A 24,775-nucleotide genomic window follows, 5' to 3' on the forward strand; every position below is an offset into this window, starting at 1 on the left:
TTGTATCACTTTCTGCTTGGGTAGCCACAGATAAAATACAGAATTAAAATATCTTATCCATGGGTGTGTTACAAAGCCAGTTTGGGAAGTAATGTTATTTTAATTTGTTTCTGTTCTGGGCTTTGGGCACTTTTAATTGACTTGGATTCACACATCTTTGTAATATTTAAAAACCACTTGCAGTGCAGATAGTAAAAACTCTTTATTACAATGTGTATGGCACTGTCAGGTTATGGCCTTGATCCTAACTGAGCCTTTTGGGCATGATCATAACTAAACACTCAGAAAAATGGAGATGCTGAAGTGCTGCTTGGCAATGTCAGATCTAGCAGGACAATTGTGGTTGTTGTGTCTAGAGGCTTCATCAGGATTCATCCTGCTTCTGCCTCAGAGAAATGATTTAACCAGATGAGGCAGAGTAGGAGGAGAGACACCAGAGCCCTTGTCCACACGGCTCTCCTGAAAATAGTTCTTTAGGCCTTGGACTCCAATTCAGTTTTGTTTTTGTTTTTGTTTTTTTTTTGTTTTTTTTTTGGGTGGGTTCTAAGCACTTGGCTCTCAGATCTATTTCTGATCTCTCAAACATGGAGAGGCACACCAAACATCCCATTTCTATGGAACAGCTACGAAAGATGCACGCAGAAATTTTGCTGGCTGCCTTTTTCTCCGAAGACGATGCCATGCCCTGGGGCAGTGAATGCCTCTTCCCTCCTCAAATCAAAAGAGAACACAGGCAGACTTGCCCCTTCTCCTTTCTTTAGCTATCCTTATCCTCTTTGATATTCACGGACGCAGGAGCTTTGCCCAGTTTTCATTTTGCTCGCCCAGCTGCTCGTTTCGGGCTTCCTACGGCGCTCCAGCCCACGCTGCGGCCCCGCGGCGCCCGCAGTGCCGCCCCCGTTGGAGCCGTTTCTTCCTCCACCAGGAGCTCTCCGTGCCATCCGCCAGACCCGGCTCCAGCCGCTGTTCACGAGGCACATCGGCTTCCCGAGGCGGCCGGGCCCGCCCGAGCCCCCGGGGCGGAGCGCAGCGGGGCGGGCCGGGGGCGGGCCGGGGCGGCCGCGGGCCTTTAGGGCCGGCGTGAGGCGGCGCCGCCCGCTCCCCGCTGGCTCCCCGCTGCTGCCGGCCCTGCCCTGCCCGGCCCGGCCGTGCCCGCCATGGAGGTCGTGTGGGCCGTGGGGCAGCTGGGCGCTGCCTGGCTGGCGCTGGTGATCGGGCTGGTCATGCTGCCCTCGGCGCTGGGCATCTCGCTGGGCATCTCCGAGGCCTATATGTGGGTGCTGGTGAAGACGCTGGAGGTAGGCGGGAGCTCTGAGGGGAGCGGGGGTGTTCCCCGGGGGAGCCGGGCACGGCACCGGGGGGTGCGGGTGGATATCCTGGATCTCCCTGTCGGCTCCGGTCCTCTCTGCCTCCTCCTGAGGGCGGGTCACGTCCTGCCGGGCGTCAGCTCTGCCCGGCTGGGAAAACTGGAGATCGGCGTTGATTTCTGTAGCTGTGGAGTGCTCTCCCTGAGGGGCAGGAGAGCGGAATAAAGCTCGTCACCTCGGGCTGTACCATGGCCTGGGCGAGGCTGGCGCTGCTCGCTGGCAGCGGTGCTCCACCCGCGGGAAGTGATGCCGGGCCGTGCTCTCGCAGGGGGTAGATAAAGCTCTAAATAAAGCTGCCAGCTGTGCTGATGCTCAATACGCCGACTCCCATCCGAGCGGAGCATGTCCAGCACCTCAGTTGCCATCTGTCCCTAAATTCTCAGGTTTCTCGCAGAGGAACTGCTTTCTGCATGGGGCGTATTTAATGTGTGAAAACCCTCCCTCTGAAGCTCACCGTAGTGGTGACGAAGAGTGTTTTTAAATTGTTGCTGGACACGATTAGATTTAAATATTTACTACGCTTTTTCCAAGGAGGAGGGGCATCCAAGCCAAGGGAACAGCTGTAAGGAGGAAAAGTGCGATGACTCACAGCACAGTCAGTGGCCATGCGATAGATATCAGTATGTGATATGGAAAGTAGATTTTGTCTAATTTCATCTTGTTCTTCGAGGTTTTCGGTCAAGCTTTGTTCCTGTACTTCAGTGCCTGGCTAAAATAGAACCCTACCTATTAAATCAGCATTTGTTAAATGCATCTTAAGTCAAAATGTTGTAAGCTTTTGGGTAAGAATGAATCTGCTTAAGCACTTTCTGGGACTGTGAATAGTATCAGGATAACTGTTGAGCAGAGATGTAGGATTTGGGTAGCAGGTAGGAAGTAAAGATCACCCTGGCCTGAGGGAGCAATCCAGATGGCCTAGTGAGATAGTCTTGTTTGGATGGCTTGTGATGACCTGCGAATAACCACAATTTGCATTCTTTATTCCTAGATCATTAATCATTATTTTTTAGTGTCATCAAATGTTGCAACAAGAGGTGACTCAAAATGGTTTGGGCAAAATTACGGAGAAGTATCATGGCATATTGACGATGGTTAATTGTGAGAGCTCTCCTGTTGCCTAAGGGAGGAAATAATGACTTATCTTGCAGGTCAACATTACTTTTACACGAAGTGCTTTCTGGAATTGCATGCTGCTCAGTATATTAAAAATTGTATTCGTACATAACGGCATTGGAAATAGATATAAATTAATGCTTATATAAAAGAAAAGGCAGTGGAAAATTGGCAAGTATTCTGAGATGAGTCAGATAAGTTGGATTTTGTGTGAGAATGAAGAAGCTCAATCCACCCAGGTATTCTGCTTATCTCAGCTTGGCCTTGCTTTGCTTGCAAATTCTTTGTCCTCAGAACACTTGCATGGGGATAATCCCTGAAAGGAAGTGGCTTGTTTTGGGATGCCTCCTCTTCGTGGCTCACAGGTGTGTCTTGGTTAGAAGCCCCACAGAGACTGATTGTCTGCAGCCAGGTCAAAGCAGCACCTGAAGATGTGCAATATCTAAATTGTGGATATTAATCAGTAATATTGGGAAAAGTACTGTATCCTTGCATATCAGACTTCTAAGAAGTAGGTTACTAAATAATTTGGAAAGTTATTAATAACTGTCATGTTAACAATGAAATGTGCTGCTAGCTGGGTGTCTGAGACTTCCTGGGATGTTGAATTGAGTGTGCACATCTCCTGAGAAGAGTTTTTTGGCTCTGTGAAGTCACAGGATGCTTCGATCTCTGATGGCTGAGGCCTTTTTCAGCTGTGTTAACTTAATAGCTTTCTTAAGCTTCCTCTTCCGCTCCCAGCCCTGGATCTCCCTAGGCCTTTTCCCCTCTTTCCCAGGAGGAGGGCGGGCTCTTGTACCTGCAGAGTGTTCAGTCAGGATGCTGCTGCTTTTGTTGCTTCTTTAATGGGCCGGATTACAGGAACTGTCTGCAGAGTGGTGGCTGTTTGTGCATCCCAGCTGATACCCAGTGGCTCCTTGGCTTTGCCTGTTTGTATCCCGTGTCTTGGCTTGGAAGGACACAGTGACTGGGGTTTGTTTCCTGCGTGGCCTGTGTTGTCAGCTTACAACTCCTGCTTTGTGACAGTCAATCTGTTTTGAGGGCCCAAGTCTGTCCTTAGTTCAGGGACGGTTTGCTGTGATACCTCTTCAGGTCATGTCAGATAAAACAAGACATAAAGCAAGAGTGAGTCTGTGGTGTTCAGTCGAGCAGGCTGTGGGATGGAGCAAGCTGAAGATGACAGGGGGCTGGTGCTTGAATTTTTCCCTGCCAGTTAAATAAAAAATAAATCTTTTTCTGCTTGTTCCTGGTGCTGCATGATCCAAGAAAAGGGAGGGGAATGCTCCTTTTAGGAACAAAGTGTTTTTGTACTTTGACCATCTGACATTTCTGACAAGGGACATCAGTTGGTGCACAATAGATTTTTCTCTCTCAGCTGCCTCAGCAAGACACGCCGCTAAGAAAAGCGCAGCGTGTACAGATGAGGATGTGCTGCTGTTGGGTTGCATTTGACCCTTAAGTACTGCACTAGGGATTACCAGCTTTATATGGATATATTTTTCCTATGTGACTGTATTTTTTTTAGTGTGATAAGGGAAAATGTGTAGAAGGTTATGCTAAAGAAGTGCAGCAGGCAGACCGCTTGTTATTTGAAAGCCTGCTGAAAGTGCATTAACTTGCTTCTGAATTACCTTACCAAACTCAGCAAACTTTTAGGAAATTGCTCATTTTTTCTTGTGGCTTTTCTTCTAGTGTTAATGTAGAAGGATTTCTAGCACCATGTTAGCATGTTTTTTAAAAATGTGGGAGTACTGCTGCAGAAACATCTCCAGCAGCTGTTTGCCCCTACGAGGAGCTAGTCTGGACTGGTCACCTGCTGTCCTGATGCTTGTGAAGTCACAATATTCCCTACTGCTGAAATGCTGGGGACTGTCTCTTGAAGTCATCACAGCACACTGCACTGCTCTGTTTGTTAGATAGCTTCCAATTTTAAATTTAGTGTATCTTTACCTCTTGGTCTCATTTTTGCTCTGTCTTAATCCAGTGCCTCTTGTGAACTCTTAATATGATTTGAGGGTGTTGAGGCCCCTGCAAACATGCCATTGGAGCTGTCTTGCCAAACACTGGAGAATCCAGCCTTTCAGCAGGTCCTTTGCTTTCATTGAGGCTCCCAGAGCAGCCACTGTCACAGAGGGTCAATTTCTCTTATTTCCATCAGATCGTAGAAAATCTGGAGGACCGTTCTGGGTTGTGTCTGTATATTTGGCAGTTGCAATGCACCCTCAAATTGATGGTCTCTTCTTGATGGATTGTAGCTCACCTTGTTAAATACTCTGGATTTTTTTTTTTCCAGTCTCCTGGAGTATTTTTTGGGTGTGCCTTGCTGCCTGAGACAGTTGAGTTATCAACAACACTTTGTGCAGACTGCCCTGCTTGCCCTTTCTAATAGGAAAAGTTTCTTGTGTTTTTTAAATTCTGCAGTGCATAATACTTGTGAAATATTAAGAAACAAGAAAGCCTGAGGGAAGTGAGGTCTTTAGGTCACAGTTGTCAGGAAACAACTAACCTGGCTATTAAGTAACCAACATTATTGTCTATTTCTGGTTTGTTGATGACTGTGAGCACTTTTAGTACACTCCCCCTCCCAGTCTCTCGAGGCTTTTTGTGGGGCTTGCAGTGAGCAGAGACAGTGCTTCTTGTGTGGCTGGTTTTGCTGGCTGTAATGCACAGCAGATGCTCCACTTGTAGGTGTTTTTCATGTTCTGTAACTGATCCATCAGGGTTTAACAGCAGCCTCTTGTAACAGAAGCAATTTCTGATACCTTATTATGCTGCCTGTAGGGAATGTATTTTTGCTAGTCAAGAGTGTAATATTATTCTGTAGCTGCAGGTTAAGCCCAAGTTCCTTGTGTTGCAGTTAACCTTGGCAGTAAGAATGGACCTAGATGTGAAGAAAAAAGGACCTCTCATTGCCTCAGTCAAACTGGAGATCGTGGCTGTGCAGGGCAGGAGGGACGGACTGTTACTCTTGTCCTAGGTATGCCAGGCTGCAGCTTCTTCCCATGAGTCACCATCAGGATCGTGTGTGATACCGGGTGTGAGGGTGGGGAAGGGAGAAGGAGAGGACAAAGCTGATAAATAGATGAATCATTGTGGGCTTTGACTGCTGCTTGTGTAACTCGCTGGCCTGGGCAGCAAGCTCTGCTGACTAATGTCATTGCACAGAGTCAATGAAGGCCTCTGTCTGTGTAATTGGTATCCTTCAAGGACTGCTGGGCAGAGGAGAACCCAAGAGCTCTTCGAGCTGCCAGCTCAGATGGTAATGAGAAGCATGTCTTGGAGACATGCCTGATGTGAGTGATGCACCCTTGTTTACAGGACTCATGCTGACTTTTGGAATAGTATTTTAGCAAATTTTCTGCAGAATTGTGAAGTAAATCCCCAGCCTGTATTAATGTAGACCCCAGTCATTTGAAGGCCTTTATGTATGTTTACCACAGATTTAGAAATCAAGAGTCTTTGCACATCAATAAATTCGGCAGAGCTGCCCTCTCCTGTGGTTGCACTGGCAATTAATGTCCCATATTCCAGGTCAGCAGCTCTTGTCTGAAACTGCTCTCAATTTTACAGCAGGTGAACACTGTTCGTAGGCAAATGCTATTAAAAAAATAATAGCGGCTGTCTTCAGAGCTTGCCTTGAAATAAAAGTTTGTGAATCTGCTGTAAAGGAAGCTGCTTGGCATTCCTTTTGCTGATCCCATTGGTGTTATCCTGTAAAGCTGGACTCTTTATTGCTCATTGGATACCTGTCCACCAGGAATGACCTGCTATGCAACTCCTGTGTGCAGAAGAATTTGGGAAGCTCCTTGGAGGCAGTGCCAAGGGTTTCCCATCAGAATGAGAAGTGCATGGGAGATGAGAGAAGACCTTTTGCCCTGACTTGGAAATGATTGCTCCTTGTGGTGGTGGTGTTGCCTCACACAAAACAACCCAATGACTGGCATGCAGATTTTGCTGTGTTAAACAAGTGGCATTGTGTGGGATGTGCTCTGCAATCTTTCTGTTGTTGAGGTTTGGAGAGATTCCAAGGAGGAATGGTCACCTAAACTAGCACATAAACTTTTGGCTTTGATCTGGCAGTGCCTTTAAAAGAGGAACATCAGTGGTCTGTGTCCACATGATTGTGGATCTCAGTCATCTCTCCCTTCTGAAAAATTGTCAAACATTAAGTCAGAGGTGATGTAAAGGTGGTAAATGAGGTGAAAGGTTAAGACCTATTTTTTAGGGGAAGGAACAGGGCAACACTCTGAGGTGTTCCTAGTGATTTGTCTTTTAATCCCAGCAAAGAATGTCTGGAGGTGCTTTCATGAAATGACATGTCAGGTTTGGCTTTGGAGATAGACAGCTGTCAGAGGCAAAAATCACACATTTACAAAAGATACCAAAAGCTCTTCCTAATTCCAGGTAAGACAGTTGCCAAATAGACAACTGTGTTTCTCAAGTACTGCATAGATCCTCTGTGTGTGGCAGTTGCTTAGTGATAAGCAAGTTTGACCACTTTGGATTTTTTTTATTTAAAGTGCTGATAAATTAGAGACCTTTTCTAGGAGGATAAGGAGGAAGAGCTTTTCAGGGGAAAGTTGATGTTTTCCTTGTCTAGTAAAGTGTGGTATGTTCAGATTCTGCCTTGTGTAACTAAAACATGCAAGCTGCGTTCTTGTCAGCAGTTAAGATACTGAAGTTTCAAAATCAGATTTGTGGTGATGCTTGTAGTTCTGGGATTATGCTATTTTCTAACTTTACATTTTCAGTCCAGTGCATAGCCCCATTATAGAACTATTTTTAATCTTTTCAGGACCCTGGTCTTTTATACTTATTCCTCAAAGCTGCTTCAAGAATCCCTACTAAAAACACAGATCTGCACCAGGGTCCTTGGGACTGCCAGCCCAGCACCAGCTGGGAGAAGCCACTTGGATTTGTGCCAGTGTTACCGAGAGATCCAAAAGATTTGCCAGTCTGCTTTTTGCTCATTTCCTGAGCAGAAGAGAGGCTATGGCTTATAATTGTTTCATGCTTTGATCTCTAATACACAAACATACTGTTTTTCCCTCTGTGGGGTGGATCAGCTCACACTGTGATAGCTTTTTGTAGCATAACATTGCCCTTCAGCATAGGAACCAGCTGAAGCAGTGATGGATGGCACATACCCCTGACCAGCAGGAAGGAAGGGGAATTACTCACATTGCTGTGGGTGGTGTCTCTTTTGTTTCCCAGCCTGGATATAAACAAACTTTTCATTTCATCAGAGTTGAGGTTCTGGCTTTGATGGTAGTGCCTTTAATTCAGGTGCCTGAGAATTAGATGTTAGTAAATATTTAGTAAAAATTTCTCATTTCTTGCTCCTTGGAAGCTGGAACACACATAGTTTTTGGAAATATGATGGATTGAGGAAAGGAGAAAGCTGACAGAGAACTTAAAACTTGCTTGCTGTGTCATGTGGTAGATGTGGGTCCTTAGGAATTCCCAAACACTCCTGACCAAGAGGGAGAGCTGATCTCATCATTGCCTATTTTATTAAGTGTGCTTAAATCCCGTGAGAGACCTGGCATGGGATGTCAAGCTGCCTCAGGCACTGACTTGTGGAGCACAAGTCAGCTGTCCCCTGGCATGCTGTGCAACCTTTGTACAGGGTGCCACGCTGGTGTCAGGCTCGTGGCAGCGCTCCCATCTCCTGGGAAGGCACGGGTAGAGGGCAAAGGGAACTGTCCTCTCCTGGCTTTCTCTTTGCCACTGCTCCCCCATCCCCCAGGTGGGCTGCTGCCCCTTTCTGGAGTTGGATGGATCTGAGGAGCAGAGGTCAGAGCACTTAGGAAGAAGGAATGTGCTTTTCTGAATAGGGCTGATAAATGCCTCGAAGCAGTGGAAACTGAATTGAGTTACATGCCCCTGCAATTTTTTTGCTTTGGGAAGGTTGCACTGCCTCCTTTGCATAGCAGAATGTCAAAAGATACTGCAGTACAGGGGGGTGTTGCAAGCTTTTGGGCATTACAAAGGCCTGTCTCAATAACCTGTGTCCTCATGATTTGTGCTGAGGCTCAGGCTTTGACACAGTCTAGCATGAACCCATAACTGCAGGATTTCTCTGGCAAGAGCTTTCTGAAGGGAGTATTGCATTCTCTTTCTAAGCACCAAAAAAACTGTTTTTCCAGGTTTTGATTATCCCTTTGAGAGAATTTGAAAGGGGAAATTATTTTTTTTTTTTTGCTGCTATGTACAGCTGAGGCCATTAGCTAAGTATGCTCCTGTTCTTCTGTGTGATGAGTGACTTAGCTGTTTGTAGAGATTTTAATTCATTGAATGCAGTGGTTCAAGTCTGGTCAGAAATGATTGCATAAATGTATTTGCTGGTCCCTCTGCACCCCCAAATGCATTCCATAGGCAGAATGTAAAATGACAGTGCTGTCAATAGGTTCTTCCTTGAACAGTGCTTTGGTTTGCTGTTTCCCAGAACTTTTGTGGTGACAGTACTGCTAAGAATGATGTGTAGCCAGAAAGTTACTGAAAGTATTTGAGTACTATAGAAAGAACTGAATTATTCCTACAGTTAAAATTAATTCCTGGAAGAGCTATTGCCTTAACAGCAGCAGAACTGGGAAAATGAGTGACTGTATTGGCAGTGTAGGTTGTGATTCAGCAAAACCTGATAAAGTAAGCAGTATTGGCTCATACTGGGAAGTTATTTGGTGGTGATAATGGCATGAGTCAGGATGCTGACCTTTCAGAAGGGAGCTACATCTACATGTCCCACAGCTCGTTTGGAGGGGAAAGGTGGAAAATGCATGGTTTAACATGGGGCTGGGTCCTTTCTGTGCAGGCCAAGCATCATCTGTATGCTTTTAAAAATATATGCCTTTGATACTGATCAGTATCTGATTGTACTGATTTGAACAGGATAATATTCCTGATCTCATATCGAGAGCTCATTTCTACCAGGTCACCTGTCTGTCTTGAAAATGCTCATTATAACAGTGTTCTAGAAATAGAAAGGAGTCTTGTGCAGGAGGAATTGATGTGGGTAATGGGGAACCACCAAATTAGCCTTATTTGGCTGAGATTTCCATCCCTTAACAAAGCTGCCATGTGGGGAAAGGAAGGATTCAGGCCAAAGGGCTGCTTTGACATCGCAGACTTTGGGGTGGAAAAAGGATTATAATTGTTAACCCAGTAAAAATGAAGCCTGAGATAGAGGGCTATATAAAAGCTCTCTGGAACCGAGTCAGATGGAGGTCAAGAAACCCTTCTGCCCTGTGAGAACAGGTTAAACTGGCTCCAGCCTCATCAGGGCTGGAAAGGAGACAAAGTCTCTTGACTCTGTCTTGCTTTTGCAGGAGCCAGGGCAGCTAGGAAGTTTTGGCACTCACTGGAGAGCAGAGATTACCTTATTCCCTATTTCAGTTTCATTCTCTCAGACCACCCACAGGAAAAGAGCAGGTAAACCTCCTGTGAGCTGGCAGCCCTTCCCAAGGGCAGGGGAGGGGGCTCTGTGGAGCTCACCCTAAAGCTGGTGAATTGACCTGTTTTTCTGCTGCTCAGAGCTTCAAAATGAGAACTAAGACAGTTGAGGTTGTTCAGCCTGGAGAGGACAAGGCAACTGGAACATGTTGCCCAGAGAAGCTGGGAATTCTCCATCCCTGGAGGTGTTCAAGACCTGGCTGGATGGGGCTCTGAGCAACCTGATGTGGTAGAAGGTGTTCCTGTCCATGGCAGGGGGTTGGAACTAGGGTGATGTCTAAGATGCCTCCTAACCCAAACCATTCTACCACTCTGAAGGTGCCAAGAAATGAGCAGTTGCAGAGTCAAGGGAAATGTCAGGTTTGTTCAGCTTGGAAAATTCTTGGGTGCAATCTTTTTTGGGTTGAGTCTGAATTTAATTGAAACTTCCCATGACTGCAAATGCTATTTTTGGTTTTTAGTGGAATCAGCTGTGTGCAGGCTTAATTTCACTTAACCCAGTTACAACGTTTTGGGCTTTTTTGCTTCAGTATGATGAAACTACTCTGAAAGAAGACAGGCTGGGTGGTGATGTCTGTCAGCTTTATGGACATGTGCTGTGTGTTCTGTGTCTAGCTCAGCTCCTGGGGCTTTCCATGCAGCCTGGACTCAGTGGCTGCTGTGGCAGTAGCAAGGCTGACAGAAGCCTTTCAGGCTCTTGGTGGCTGTGTACCTGAACTGGAACTGAAACAGGTGTGGAGCACTGAGCTGGCTCTCTAAAGACTGAAAGCAGAGTTGGGAGGCACTGAGTGTTGTTTTGGTTTAGTTTTAATAATTTTTATTAATTACTCTGAGTTTCTTCATAAGAACTGTGTATGGGTTTGGGTTGTGGATACATCTGAGGAAGATGAATGATGATTACCTGACAAAGATATTCTTTGAAAAATGTGTCTTTGACTAACTGTTGGTTTTTTGATGACATTTTTCCTTAAGTGAGTACTGCATTTTTGAAATTAATGTTTTCTTTCTGTTCAACAGTGGGCCACTATCCGGATACAAAAAGGTGCCAAAAAGCCACAGCCACAGATGCCACGGACTCCTACTGCTAATGGTGAGAGCTGGGGGCAAAGTCACATTGCTGAGGCTCATACTGGGACGTTGGGGTACTGAGGCCTTCTCAAATGAAGCAGTTGGATGTGTGCATGAGAGAACTGGAGAAGAGGAGGGGTGTTACATGCTCCATTAAAATCATGGTTTATCCTCAGGCAGCTGCTCACTCACTGCCCCAGCAGGACTGGGGACAGAATTGCAAGGGTAAAAGCCTGAAAACCCATGGGCTGAGGTAAAGACAGTTTAACAGGGAAAGCAAAAGTCACACATACAAGCAAAGCAAAACAAGGAATGAATTCCCTGCTTTCCCATGGGCAGGCAGGAGAGCAGAATCCCTCATGAATAACACTGAACACCATCACTCCCTCCTCTTTGCTCCCACTTTATACCCTGAACATGATGCCATATGGTTGGGAAGATTCCTTTGGTCACTTTGGGTCACCTGTCTGGGCTGTGCCTCCTCCCACTCTCCCAAGCACCCCCAACTTCCTCATCAGCTTGGCTGTAGGAAAAACAGGAAAGCCCCTGTCTCTGTAAATCCTGCTCAACATTAACAAAAACATGTCTATATTATTAACTGTGTGTTCAGCACAAATCCAAAACATAGCCCCATACCAGTCACTGTGAATAAAATTAACTCTGCCCCAGTGAAAACCAGCACACTTAAACATCTAATCATTTTGCGATGCTACTGGCTAGCAAATAGTTCCTGCAGAATAAAATGCTGCTTTTACTGGCTTATACCAAGTTGTTGAAAAATCAGGGGATGAGGAAATAAAGGGTATGAAACAACATTAAATTTAAAAAACAAAGTAGAGCTTAAGATGGAGACTCTTCTCAGTTGATGGAAATTTTTGTGTTTAAATACGAGGCTAATTTTCATCTTGACATTTGTCTTTACCCTGATGCTTGCAAGGTTGCTGACCAGCTATCTCAAACCTAACAGCATTAGAGTGCATTCATTCTCTGAAGAGATCTAAGAGTTTGTTGGACAGCACTTTCCAAAGCTCAGTGCTTTTTCTGTGGTAGGACTGCAAGTTGAAAGTGTGTGGTGGGCTACTTGTCTTTTATTTCAGCCTGCTGCTATTGACCTTTTACCCTCTGCAGTTAGTATCGGTGTTTGCCAAACTTCTTACACTCACTGTCTGTAGAAAGACAGCTGAAAAGTTGCTTCATCTTTCTTCCTTTAGCCTAGTTTTGAAATTAGTTCTTTAACTATATCTTAACCCATGCTGTGTGTGAGTTGTGGTAGACTGTAGTAGGTCAGAGTTGGCTTTAAGACTTTGGAGCCATGAGAGAAGTCTGCCCAGGAAACAGGAGAAGGCTGAAAAAGGCATTGCAACCAGCACTTGGTTTTCTGATTCCTGAATGTTTCAGTTTTGTTACTCAATTGCTCTGTTTTGACAGCATTTGGCAGCAGTGTTGAGCATTTTCTGTGTGCTCCCTCCTTAGGCTGCACAGCTGGAAGCAAGCCCAGCCTGCCAGTTAGCAGACAAGTCAGTTGTTACCTGAGCCTGTGGATTAGCTCATGTGAACATGATCCAGCAGTGGGGACTGAATTGCTGAGCTGGGTATGTGTGTTTCAGCTCCAAAGGGATGTCCTTATCAATACTGCAAACACTGGGATCACACTGTCTGCAGGCTAGGCATGGAACTGGCTTCCATGGCAGCAGATGCAACTGTCAGCATCTGTGATAATAAACTGGAGGTACTGCACTGAAAATAGGTTAAACCTTGTATTGCTTAATTGTTGACTTTCAAGTGACTGAGAAAAAGTACATCCTGTATCACTCACCAGTGTCCTGAAAGCTGTGGTGATTTTTGGGAGGGAAGGGAGAAAGGCAAAGTTAGCAGTCCTTTCAGGTAATTGTCAGGGACATGTTGTCTGCTTTCCAGGTAGTCGGTGATAAAGGAAAATATCCTTTTTCTTCCTGTAAGGCTGATGGTGCCCCATCGTGTCATGGGTCAGTGAGGGGGCAGGAGACCCTACTGAGCTGCTTTAGCTGCACAGTAGGAGCTGTCACCCTCCTAGACATCTGGTCGTTCTTACACATAGTTATTTCTTCTCTAGTAAAGAGACATCAAGGGAGAGATGTCCTTGCTAGTAGATTGTTCTTTGAGCTATCTTAAAGAAAAAAAAAGCAACAAGTAGCTATTTCTCCTGTGTGCAGCTGAGGGGTGTGTAGTGTTAATATGTGCTGTGGTTCAGAACCTGCACTAAGTTGAGTGTACTCACTATCTGGAGGACCACTAGAGATAGTAAAAATGGCCTGAGGTAATTCATATAGATGATTGCATGCAGGCTGTGTTCAAGCAGTCTTATGGATGGGGATGCACAATCACAGTGGTAGCCTGAAGCCCTTTTTAATGTCCTTTAATATCTGAAATAAAAAGTTAAAACCTTTCCCCACTGGAGGTGGCTCTTTCTGCTGGAAGCTGGAGTCTTAACTGTTCCTTACTTGAGAAAGTATGGGGAGACATGTGGTGCCAAGCTGTGCTCCACATCTTGCTCTTGGGAATTTTTGAAGCATAGGAGTAACTGACTTGTGATTAGGAGTTCCTGGCTGTGGAAGAAAGTACTTGAGGGCCAGAGCAGGTGTAGGTCTGACAGTGCATTATATAAGTTCATGTCCCCTGAGGTGACAGAACACAAGCAGACAGAGAGGCCCAATTGCATTACACAATATTTACTGAGGGAGGAGAAACTCCTGCTGATAATGAATTAGAGGAGTTGATTAAATCAGGGTAAAGGTAAATGTTTGTGTGTGTGTGTATGCACCTGTGTGTAAATGCTGAAAGGATGTGTGGATCACCTTTTATGTCTTTCCTGACCACCCAGCCAGTACTAGGAGGTGGGTTGGGATAGGAGGGAGCACTGCAGATGTATGTGCAAGGGCAAGTTTTCCTGTTCCCTGGCAGAGCAAAAATGGTCCTCTCCAAACACTTTGAAATTGTGACCCTGAGTTAAAAAGGGAAAAAACAAAAAAGGAACCAAAAAACCCAAGTGGGCATGTTTGAGGAGATACCAGCTTTCTCTGCAGTATCAAATCCAGCATGCTTTACATCTCTTGGCAGAAAGGGCAGCCCATGCCCCTGTGTTGGTGGTGTGATAAGGAATGGTTTCAAGAGAAATGTTGGCTGATGTATTTACATGGGGAATTAGGTGGTGCTGTCACCTCAAGATCCTTCTCTGCGAGAGGGCAGTGTGTCCTGAACCCAGTGGTAGCAGGTGCCTGAAGCATAGGTGTCTATGTCAGTGCAGCTGAATAACCACAGAGAGCTCTCTGCTCTCTGTGTGGGTGCTGGCTGGGTTGGCTTCAAGGTGGTGGGTTAAAAAAAGAGAAAAATGCTAATGAGCGATTTTCTTTTATTTAATGTACTTTTCAAAGCTTACTCAAAGTTAGTAGTATCTAGTTACTACATAAGTAGATACTACTAAGGAACTAATTGCTAGATACTACTAAGCAGATAGATCTACTTACAGTGTAAGAAGTGTCAAATTTGGGCCTGGTATAATTAGTTGGAGTATGTGAGCTTGAAGGCTTGGGGTTTGTGCTGCAATATTGAGAAAAACCAGTGACTATAGCTTTTGTTGTTGTTGAGAGTAATGTTTGCTGTACTCCTGAGTAGTGCTGCCTTTGGCAAGCTCAGCTCTACCCATGGCCAAGGGATTAAAGGCCATTAAATGTGACTTGTGATTAGAAGAAGGCTGAGTGCATCACCAGAGCAGCGTGTGTATAGTTCTGTTCGTAGTACCTTCACGTGCTGCTGAGATCTTGGCTTGGAGTGGCTGTCCCAAGGCTGCAGGGCAGCTGGTGCTGGCATGGAGGGATCATGTGACAATGACAGCACAGGCTGATGAGGCAAGACTTTACAGCCCTGCTACCTCAGCTTGCTGGCAGTGTGGTAAACTTGAACCCTGGGCTGGGTTCAGCTGAGAAGCTGGAGCTAGACTGGCCAGCTGCCTGAGTGGTGCTGAATGGACTGAAGAAGGAGGAAACATTCCCAGCTCTGGCAGCTGGAGAGAGGGGTGGTACTTGTGTGATGGGTGCTGGAGCATTCCCCTGGTTTCTTGCACACAACCTGTTTCCAGCAACACAGAGCAGACGGGTCAGACTGACTCAGCTACAGTCCTGGATATTTCAGTTTAGAGATTTTCTGAGTGCAAGGAAAATTGAATAAAAAACTAGAGCTCTGATTTGGGCTTAATGTATGACATAAGCATAGTCCATTTTGGTAAATGTTTGTTGCGATGCACGCTTGTATTATTTAGATCCTGAAGAGCATGTGGCTTTTGAGTGAGCCATATTAATGGTTTATATCTGTAGGCTTGTGATAGGGTGATGCAGTGGGGTGACCTGCTTGTACAGTGGGAAGCTGTGGCTACCAGGTTCCAAGCTGAAGATGCCAGTAGGTTTTGTTGCAGTGTTGTTGTTCTGTAGTGTTTACCTCAGTGGTTTGTGGGATTTGTATTTTGGAGCTTCCTGTGTTATCCTATGTGTATGTATGTGCCATATGAAGATTTTCCATATCACTTGTAAATCAAATGTTACAATTATTGGCACAGGAAATGTATTGAGAGATTTTCAGCTGGCAAGACTTCATTAGGGGAAGATTTCCTACAAAAACACATCCTATGACGTGGAAAGTTCCTAGTAGCTTGATGAAATTGGGTACTATGTCCTTTCCCTTTTTATTTATCTCAGCATGGAAGCACAGAGATTATGCAATTTATCAGAGGGTATCTGACAGAGTGGCAACCTGAACTTGGACCTCTGTAATCCAAGTTGGGTGTCTCAGGGGATGGTTGTTCTGGTTAACTGTTACTCTAGATTTCTTTGGTCATCAGTTTCTGGAGCCAGACTTGCTTGCCAGCCAGCAGTTACTTGATCTTTGTTTAGCTTACACAATTTGTTCTTGCCTTTGAAAACTCTGATGAGAAATTTGTGCTTATCAGTCCATAAACTTAAAAAATAAAAAGGGCAGAGGAAGGGGAATACTTGTTTGCACTGCAGTTCTGAATCCTACAGGTTTCTTTCCAGGCATTATGTAGTCAGAGTTGAAATGAAACAGCAGTTAGTGCTGAACTAAATCAAAGCTCCTCTAGGCACAACTTTGAGGTGGTGTTTTGGAGGGTTTTTCTTTGATTTTAAATAAAATAAAAAGAAATAGTGTGGTCTGCCTGTACTTACAGAAAATATTTGTGCTGTGAAGGCAGGGAAATGTGTTTTGTTCAGAGTTGGTCCATGCACAGTGTTGTGGTCTGGGGCTTTGGCAGTGTTGTGACTGTGGGACACCAGAACGTCAGACAAAAGATTGAAATGGGGAATAGGGAAGCCTCCATCAAGGAGATTAAATGCCTGCAAATAAACAGAGCACAGAAGGGAATGGAAAGGCCAAGGTCTCACTTGATTTCTTCTGAAAGCACAAGAGAGTCCTGGATAAAGTTTGAATTGAGAACATGCCAGATGGTGGGAAAGGGTTTGCCTTCTTGCTTTGTGTTCAGTAGGTAACAGAACTCGATAGAGTTGCTGCTCAAGGTGTTGGTGTGAGGAAGGGGAGCTGCAGGTGTCCTCCTGCAGGGTATGCTGAGTTCACCTGCACAGCTTCTCTTCCTGCCCTAGGAGGGCATCTAACAATAAGTTTGTCTCCTTGAGTAATGCAGAGTGACAGGTGGTCTGGAGGGTGGCTGTTACATCACAGAATCATTTTCTCAGGTGGCTACCCTTTTCTTTCCCAAGGTATCATTGAAAGGGATGAAACACCCATGGAGAAAGAGATCTCCCTTCTCCATCGAGCAGACTTCGAATTCTCCCACATTTTCTACTTCTGCAGAAAAGGGTTTGAGGCCATTGTGGAAGATGAAGTCACTCAGCGATTTTCCTCAGAAGAGCTGCTCTCCTGGAATCTGCTCACAAGGACTAATGTCAACTTCCATTACATCAGCCTGAGGCTGACTGTTGTGTGGGTCATTGGGGTGATAGTGCGCTACTGCTTCCTGCTGCCCCTACGGTAAGCTCTGGTGCTGAGGGGTTTTGTCAGCCTGGGAATGGGTAAATTTGTGTTTTTTGGTAAATGTCATCTCAGCTTTCTTTAACCTAGAAAGCAGCATTGGCAGATATAAAGTATTAACTTGCTTAAAAGGCTCCCTTTGTGTTAAAAACTCCCTGTGGAGAGTAGAGTAGGGCTGGTGGTCATCTTTTCCACGGATGCTTTCCCTAAGTCCATGTGTATTGGCAAAAATAAATGTAAACACTAAAGCTCCCTGACACCCATGTGCAGGGGAGTATCTGGATCTGCTGCTAATGGGTTTAGTTGCACCACTTAATTAGTGCTTGTTTTCTTTTTTTTTTTTGCTTTTACTCAGAGCTAGGATTAAAACACAAAGGAGATGGATTTCTCGTTCGGACTTGGTTGTTTATTGAATCTTATTTAAAGTACAGAGAGTTCTGCAGCACTTCTAGCTACTAGCTAAAAGTGAGGAAAATGGAGATGGATTTAGCTAGTTACAAGGGTTTTTTAAAGCTAAATAATTTAATTAAAAGCTAGCACCTATATTGTTTATACTTTTGACCCAACAACTAAACACCTATGACCCACACTGCAGGATTTTTTTTCCAACTAAAAACTACTGCCTGAAATCCTGAAGAAGGAAGAAAGAGACAATGCCCAAGAATGTCCACCTTATAACCTATATCTATTACTATATTCTAAAAACTCCAAATTCAAAACCTTTCACCATGTGAAATGACACACTTCTATTCTAACTACACACCGGTCATTCTAACTTTATCACTCAAATTTGGAAGCCTTCTCCAAGGCCTTAAGCCAAAAGCAGTGTTCCCTTGGGGTTGGTGTCAGTAAGCCCAGAAAGTTCAAAACTCTTGGGTTTCTGGGTTCCAACATGCTGCCTTTGCCAGACCTTGACTTTAAGCAATAGGTCAGGGAACTGCTGAGTTAGAGAACTGCATATGTCAAGTATCTGAAGAATAATTGAATTTCTGCAATCCCTTTTCATTTTAAAGGGGGGAAAATATTAAAATGAGCAAAGCTACTTACTTAGGTTTAATGTCTTTTGTCTGTAGCTTTACCCTCGCTGCCATTGGAATTACGTCCATGATTGTGGGAACAACAGCGGTGGGACAGCTACCAAACGGCAGGTAGGTGCTGTGTGTGAGGGATGAACTCACCAATATGATCACCTGAAGATTAGAAGTGGACAGATTTGTGCCTATGACAGACTACTGATAGTCCATTCCTCCCACAAATTAGTGGACCTTATCTTAGTGGCATTTTGAACTTGGGCCGAGGTTGGATTCTTACCAGTCTTGGCACTGAGGTTGATGATTTATAAAGGGCTCCTCCAGCTGCCATGAGACACTCAGTGGGGCATTGTAGGGCAGGTAGTAAGTAGAGCTGGGATGAAAAACACCCAGCAGAGTGGGGACAGCCTTGCCTAGCTAAGTGGCACCAAGGATATGATGTATCTTGGCTGAGCTGCTGTAGCAAGTGAGTATTGGAGCTGGGAACATCCCTCTGTGCTCCAGAATACCAGGCAAATTTCAGCCCTGAGTGGTGTTGAGTAGGCTGGAGAATATTGCATGTGTATCTGGCTGCTTTCCTGGATGCTTCAGATGTCTGATTTTTTTCAGTGTGAAGAACTACCTGAGCGAAGTGGTTCACCTCACGTGCTCCCGCATCCTCGTCAGAGCTCTGTCTGGTACTATCCGTTACCATAACAAGTGAGTGAGCAAAAGTGTGGATATGCTTACATGTGTGTGTCATCCCATTGGAACTGGGGACTGCTCTCCTGAGCTGCAGGTTGATGTCACACTGGAGGGTCACTCACCTGACAGCTTCATGGAGATATTTGGTGTGCAATGTGGTGCTTAGTGCACTAGCAGTCTAACAAAAAAATATGTAATTGCAGGGAAAACAGGCCTCAGAAAGGAGGAATTTGTGTTGCCAACCACACATCACCGATAGATGCGATCATTTTGACAAATGATGGATGCTATGCAATGGTATGAAGAGATCTAAGATAACCACAGCAGAGAGACCTGGAGAGGGAAAGATTGTGGGGTATTGCTTGTGGATTTCAGTACTTAACTTTCACAGCAGAGGTGCTTGCTTGAGCGCTGGTCAGTGGGGAAAAGTGTAAATTGTGTTTAAATTGGTCTATATTATGTGCTGGGGAAGTTGCCCTTGGAGTGTCAATGCCAGGCTCTTCATCTGTTGAAGTACCTGAGATAGGCTTCCCTGTGAATGTGTAGATGCTCTCAAGTGAATGCATTTTAACAGTTCTGTGGTCACTGCTCAATCCTGGCTTGCTGCCTCCCAGTGCATTTGGGTTTGTTGGATTTTCTTGGAGGGGGGTGGAGAGAAGTTCTACCTTTCATGAGTCTCACACTGATGTGCCTTGCTGGGCTTGCAGGTGGGCCAGGTTCACGGTGGGCTGATGGGCATTATCCAGCGAGCCACAGTCAAAGCCTGTCCTCATGTCTGGTTCGAGCGCTCCGAGATCAAGGACCGCCATCTAGTGACAAAAAGGTGAGGTGTGTGCTGGGCTGTCTCCCTGGAGAGGCACTGAGCAGTCAAAGACCTGGATTTGGGAATGAGTTTTGTGGGTGGTGTGCAGCACACTGCATTGCTCAGAATGACCTGAGTGTGCTTGCTTGTATGGGCTTTGGTGCAGTGCACTGCAGTCAAAATGTCAGGTTCCCAACTCACCAAGGAAGGCTTGAAATGTTGATGCAGTGTGTCATGGTTCAGTCTGGGAAGGTTTGGATTGCAGACCATCACAAAGCATCTCAGTTGGGAAGCCATCAGCCTAGTAACTAATATCTGATGAATCAAGTGTGTATTTTGAAAGGATGTGAAGATACTTCAATTTTGGTACTTTCTGTTGAAGAAATACTGATGATAAAATTGGCTGTGACAAAAACAATCTGTTTCACTGGAAGTTGTGAGCCACTAGAAATATAAAGCTTTATTTGGTTGGGTGAGAGGCAAAATGTCCTGCTCTATAAACTGTGTACAAAGGTGGTTTTCTGCTGGATGCCTCCAAAAGCATACCTGTTAATATTGTAGTACAAGGATAAAAATTTTTGCTAATCTGTAGAGAACTTTTTAGGGTAGTTTGGACAGGTTAACTTCTTCACTGGCTTATTGGCCTCTGCACAGCAGGACAGCTTTGCCAAGTTGTCCAAGTGTTATTCAAGTAGTGTGAATTGTAGGCATTTAGAAGTCTCTCTTTAAGAAATATGCTGTTAAATAGCAGAGGCTGGATGGACCACAGCATCAATATGTTTTTTTCTTATATAGACAACTTCTTGAAGGTTGACTTGATCAGAGTTAGTGGGACTGGCTTAATTGTTGGCTTCTCTGACAGTCATTTGTAAAATAATGTAGAGGAAAGAAAACAGGATGTTGCCTCAATGTAAAGCCCCCAGGGGCTTAAGGGACAAAGGCAGGCACAAAGCTTCAGTTTCTGTGGGAAAGAAAAGCAAGTACAAATTAATGTATAGTAAAAGGCTTTGGTTTCATATGTAATACATAAAGGTATTTTTAATGCACCTGCCTGGGGAAAGAAGAGTGGAAAGGAGCTATTTTTTAAGCTTTCCTTCTGCTTCCACAGACTCAGGGAACATGTGGCAGATAAAAGCAAGCTCCCGATCTTAATTTTTCCAGAAGGTAAGAAGCTGAGCTACTTATCTCCATTCAGTGTAGTTGTCATCCCTGTTCTCTTTTCATAGCTTCTGCTGTTCAAATCTATCTTCACTCTGGCTTCAACTTTGTTAGAGTGCTCCTGGTTTTCATCTTTAATGCAAGATGAATACACATGGAGACAACACAATACTGTCCCTGGATGTTGCTTCTCCTGGCAGAAGCTGCAGGCAGAAGAAGGGGAAGATTATTTTGCCCTGAGATTATTACTTTGTTGTCCTACAGATTTAACCTCAGCATTGTGCTTTTTATCTTGCACACTTTCTGGCTTTATTCAGGAAGTCAGTCAAAAGACAAAGGCTTAAAGCATGGGAGAGCTGCTTGACTGAGTGAGCAGCAAATGCAGGCCCTTTATGGGTAAGACCTGTATGTGGATTTTGTGTTGTACTGAAATGACTGTGTGAAGCAATGACTTTCTCTTCTGGACAGGCACCTGCATAAACAATACATCTGTGATGATGTTCAAGAAGGGGAGCTTTGAAATAGGAGGGACAATCTATCCTGTTGCAATCAAAGTAAGTGGAAATAGCTGGCTGCTGAATTTCAGAGTTTGGGATGGGTTTTGTCAGAGGGGCAGGAAGCTGTCTCAATACAGCTGCTACTGAAGGCAGAGTAGCTCTGGTAATTGGGTGCATGCTGTGGATGGCTCCTGGAGAATAAGCGGCTGAAATTAAAGTGAAATCCTTTGGCCTATAGGGCCTGGCTGGTAGGCCCTGATGAGGTCAGCTTCTTCCTCCAGGAAGCTGGGAGGAAAAGACATCCAGCTAGTCCTTTCCCATGCTGAAGGGAAACATCCTGCTCACAGCAGACTTAATTCTTTCAGCTGTTCAGGCAAATGGGTGACATCTGCTGCTGACTCTGTCATGTAATCCCAGGTCTGAGAGGCTGTGATGGTCTGGGGAAAGGCTTAACCAGTTGTTTTTTGTGATCCTCTGCAGTATGATCCTCAGTTTGGAGATGCCTTCTGGAACAGCAGCAAATACAACATCGTGAGCTATCTGCTGCGAATAATGACCAGCTGGGCCATCGTTTGCAACGTGTGGTACTTGCCACCAATGGTTAGAAAGGTAATCCAGCATCTGTTAGGATGAAGAACTTGACTGTGTCTGCAAGTGCACTTTTACTCTTTTTTCCCTCCAAAACCTCTGCCCACCCCATGTCTCCAAATAAGTTTTATACTGGATTTTTGTCAGTGCTGACTGATGTATGATTGGACTCTGCTTTTCCTGATGCAGCTTGCACTATCAGCAGTGCACCAAATATGCAAAGGATTGCAGTAAATGCAATGCTGTTCACAATAGCAATAATGATAATGTTCTATCATGTTGAAGCAAAATTTTCTCCTAATTTTGACACTCTAGGGGAAAAATGAGTTATCACATGGGAACAGCAGATTGTGATGTTGGCATGATAAGGAATGGGTTGTTTGGCAGTGACCTAATTTGATGAGACAGCAGATTAAAAAATGTTGTGAAAGTCTGATTCAGCTGACTTCTCTGCTTTATGTTGAATTTATGACCCTTGAAGGAAGGTGAAGATGCTGTTCAGTTCGCCAACAGAGTGAGGTCAGCCATTGCTCACCAAGGAGGACTGACTGAACTCCCTTGGTGAGTTATGCCATCCTTGTCAGAATTCATGGGCTATTTGTGGTTAGTTTGACTGATAGGTGCTTCCCTCCTTAGCTTGGAGACAGATAACATTCAGCATCACTTTATTCCACTCTGGGAAAACAATGCAGTAATTCCACATGCATCTATGTGAAAGTAAAACGTGTATAAAGTCTTTGGAGCATATAGCATGCAGTGAGTTTCATCTAAAGGCTTAATGCTTTTGAAGTAGGTCCATTAACAATTGTTTCTCGTGTTGAGATTAAGTAGCAAAAGTGAGATTGCTTGGCAAATCTGATGAGCAACAAAAACCAAAACAGGCCTGGAGGCCTTCTGCTCTGACTTTCTCATGTCCTGCCTCAGTAACTAGCAGGATAATGTCTAGATTTTATGTGACACACACATGAGAGCAAAATTCAGATGAAGACAATGGACAAATAGATTCAACTATGAAACCCAGCCCTGAGTAATATAAGGCAAAACACAACTGTAGTGTTGCAGAAGATTGGCTGACTCTACAGTCTGGGGAAGTAGCATTCCCGATTGCCAAAGATTTCTATTGTAGGTACAGCCTGTTACCAACATGAATAGGCTGCTTTAATGGGCTGAATTCAAAATTTGAACTGCATAAGCATTGTGGCTTAACGTAGAGGCTTTAATAAATGTGCTTAAAATTGGATGTTGTAGAAGCTCTGAAGAAAAGCCTTTAATAATAATAATTTAGATTACCTTCCTTAATCAACTGTAGAGTTTTAATGTAATGCATAGTTTTAATAGCAATAACAATAGCCATAACAGCCCTGATGGTTTACTGTTCCCTCTTGCTCTGTTCCAGGGATGGAGGTCTGAAACGAGCAAAAGTCAAAGATACTTTCAAAGAAGAACAGCAGAAGAACTACAGCAAGATGCTAGTGAGAAATGGATCAGTAGGAAGCTTGTCTGCAGAAACTGAGTCAGACTGAAGGGTGATTTTTGAAAAGTAACTTTGCACAACCAGCCTTAGCAGGAATGTTTTTTTTTTTAATTAAAAAAAAACCTGACAGAAAACAGAGCAAGAAAACAACAAAATCCTTCATTGTGTGTATGCATATTCTCTGTGTGGCTGGTGCAGAGCCTGCCAAGGGCAGTGTCTCTGTGTTCCTCCCTGTTCATTCTTTTGCTATCCTGCCCCTCTCCATCTTCATGTGATGATGCACTGCAGCTCCTGGTATTCCCAAGCTGAATGCCTGCAGAGTGAGAAGATGAAAAAACCACCCCAGTTTTTCTGAGTTTGTAAGGATGAAGTACACTGAACAGATGCTGTCAGGACACTGGTTGTGAAGATACCTCTTGTTCATGGTACTTTAAAGGTTTAAACATAACAAATTTTTGTTGTTTTTTTCCTGTTGCTCACAGCCTTTTTGTTGTAGATGACTTAAATAACATGCTTTAGGATGTTGTCAGAACTGTAAGATTGATTCTTTGTGTTAGCTTGCACCTGGATGTGCAAGGATGGAATGAAAGCAAGGGCTGCAGAGACCCTACAGGATGGGAAAGGAGCTACCTGCCAAAAGCACAGACTATGGACTATGTGAGGAATTTGGTTGCCTTATAACATGGTATTGCCTTTATTGAGAACTGCTGCCTGAGGGAAGATAAGGGGCAAGTCCTCAATCTCCCTGTCCGTTGCTGTTGTTGAAATTGCTTTCTTGAGCTCTGGAACTGTAAAGGTAAGGTGCAGTTAGGGTTGGATAATGTAGGCTATGACAGATGAATTTTTGTGGATTGTCAAGAGTGCCCATCTGCAAAAATTATTGTTAATGGCTTGAAGTTCTCAAGAGAGCCACTCCAGAAACACATTGTGTGTTTCCTGGGCTAGCAATAGCTATCACAACTACAAGCATAGGATCTGTAAGTCAGCTTTGATACGAGATATGGCATGTCCAAATCTGCAATATATTGCTGCTGAATGTAATGAGAAATAAATTCTATATTTCTAATGGGTCTTGTGTGGCATTACTACTGTTCTCTAAAGCTATATAACTGAAAAATTTATATTTCCTGGGAGCTTAACAATGGAGTAATGGAAACTTCAGTAACCAACATAAAGGACAAGTTGTAGTTGAGTTCTACAGATTTCTAACTTGACTTTCTTTGCTTTTTTACCCTCTTCTTGGACTCTAAGGCACATAGATGGCTTGGTGTTTATCCTTGTTAGAGCAGGGGTAACACATCATGCAGACTCATCTTGAAATTACAGCATGAAGTCATATCAGGGAGACTCAATGAATCTGCAACTAACTGGAAAACAACTACACTTCTAAATTTTTAGCTAAGTTCATTTCTAAGTAGTCTTTTCCATTTAGCAAAGAGAATTTAAATTTAATGCTGAAAAAATTACTGTTCTATAAAGCAACATTTCAAATTGTTAGAACATAGTCT

General features: G+C 44.3%; 1 protein-coding gene across 1 annotated transcript; it reads left to right on the top strand.

Annotated features, from left to right (window-relative positions):
• Positions 1–1,093: 1,093 nt before the first annotated feature.
• LOC116997026 (glycerol-3-phosphate acyltransferase 3) lies at positions 1,094–24,337 on the top strand. The gene is made up of 12 exons (XM_033061218.1): positions 1,094–1,298; positions 10,950–11,022; positions 16,763–17,033; positions 18,107–18,181; positions 18,674–18,763; positions 18,952–19,045; positions 19,456–19,571; positions 20,659–20,714; positions 21,177–21,262; positions 21,686–21,814; positions 22,275–22,354; positions 23,190–24,337. The coding sequence occupies exons 1-12, from the start codon at positions 1,158–1,160 to the stop codon at positions 23,314–23,316; spliced, it is 1,338 nt and encodes a 445-aa protein (XP_032917109.1). The 5' UTR covers positions 1,094–1,157; the 3' UTR covers positions 23,317–24,337.
• The last annotated feature ends 438 nt before the right edge of the window (positions 24,338–24,775 follow it).

This window comes from Catharus ustulatus, chromosome 5 (genome assembly GCF_009819885.2).
Source record: "Catharus ustulatus isolate bCatUst1 chromosome 5, bCatUst1.pri.v2, whole genome shotgun sequence".
NCBI lineage: Eukaryota > Metazoa > Chordata > Aves > Passeriformes > Turdidae > Catharus > Catharus ustulatus.

Bases quoted from the DNA above. Each gene is read 5' to 3' on its own strand.
- LOC116997026 (XM_033061218.1), top strand. From the start codon at position 1,158: ATGGAGGTCGTGTGGGCCGTGGGGCAGCTGGGCGCTGCCTGGCTGGCG. The intron at 17,034-18,106 runs GTAAGCTCTGGT...TTTTGTCTGTAG, and splicing joins TGCTTCCTGCTGCCCCTACG to CTTTACCCTCGCTGCCATTG. The intron at 22,355-23,189 runs GTGAGTTATGCC...GCTCTGTTCCAG, and splicing joins GGACTGACTGAACTCCCTTG to GGATGGAGGTCTGAAACGAG.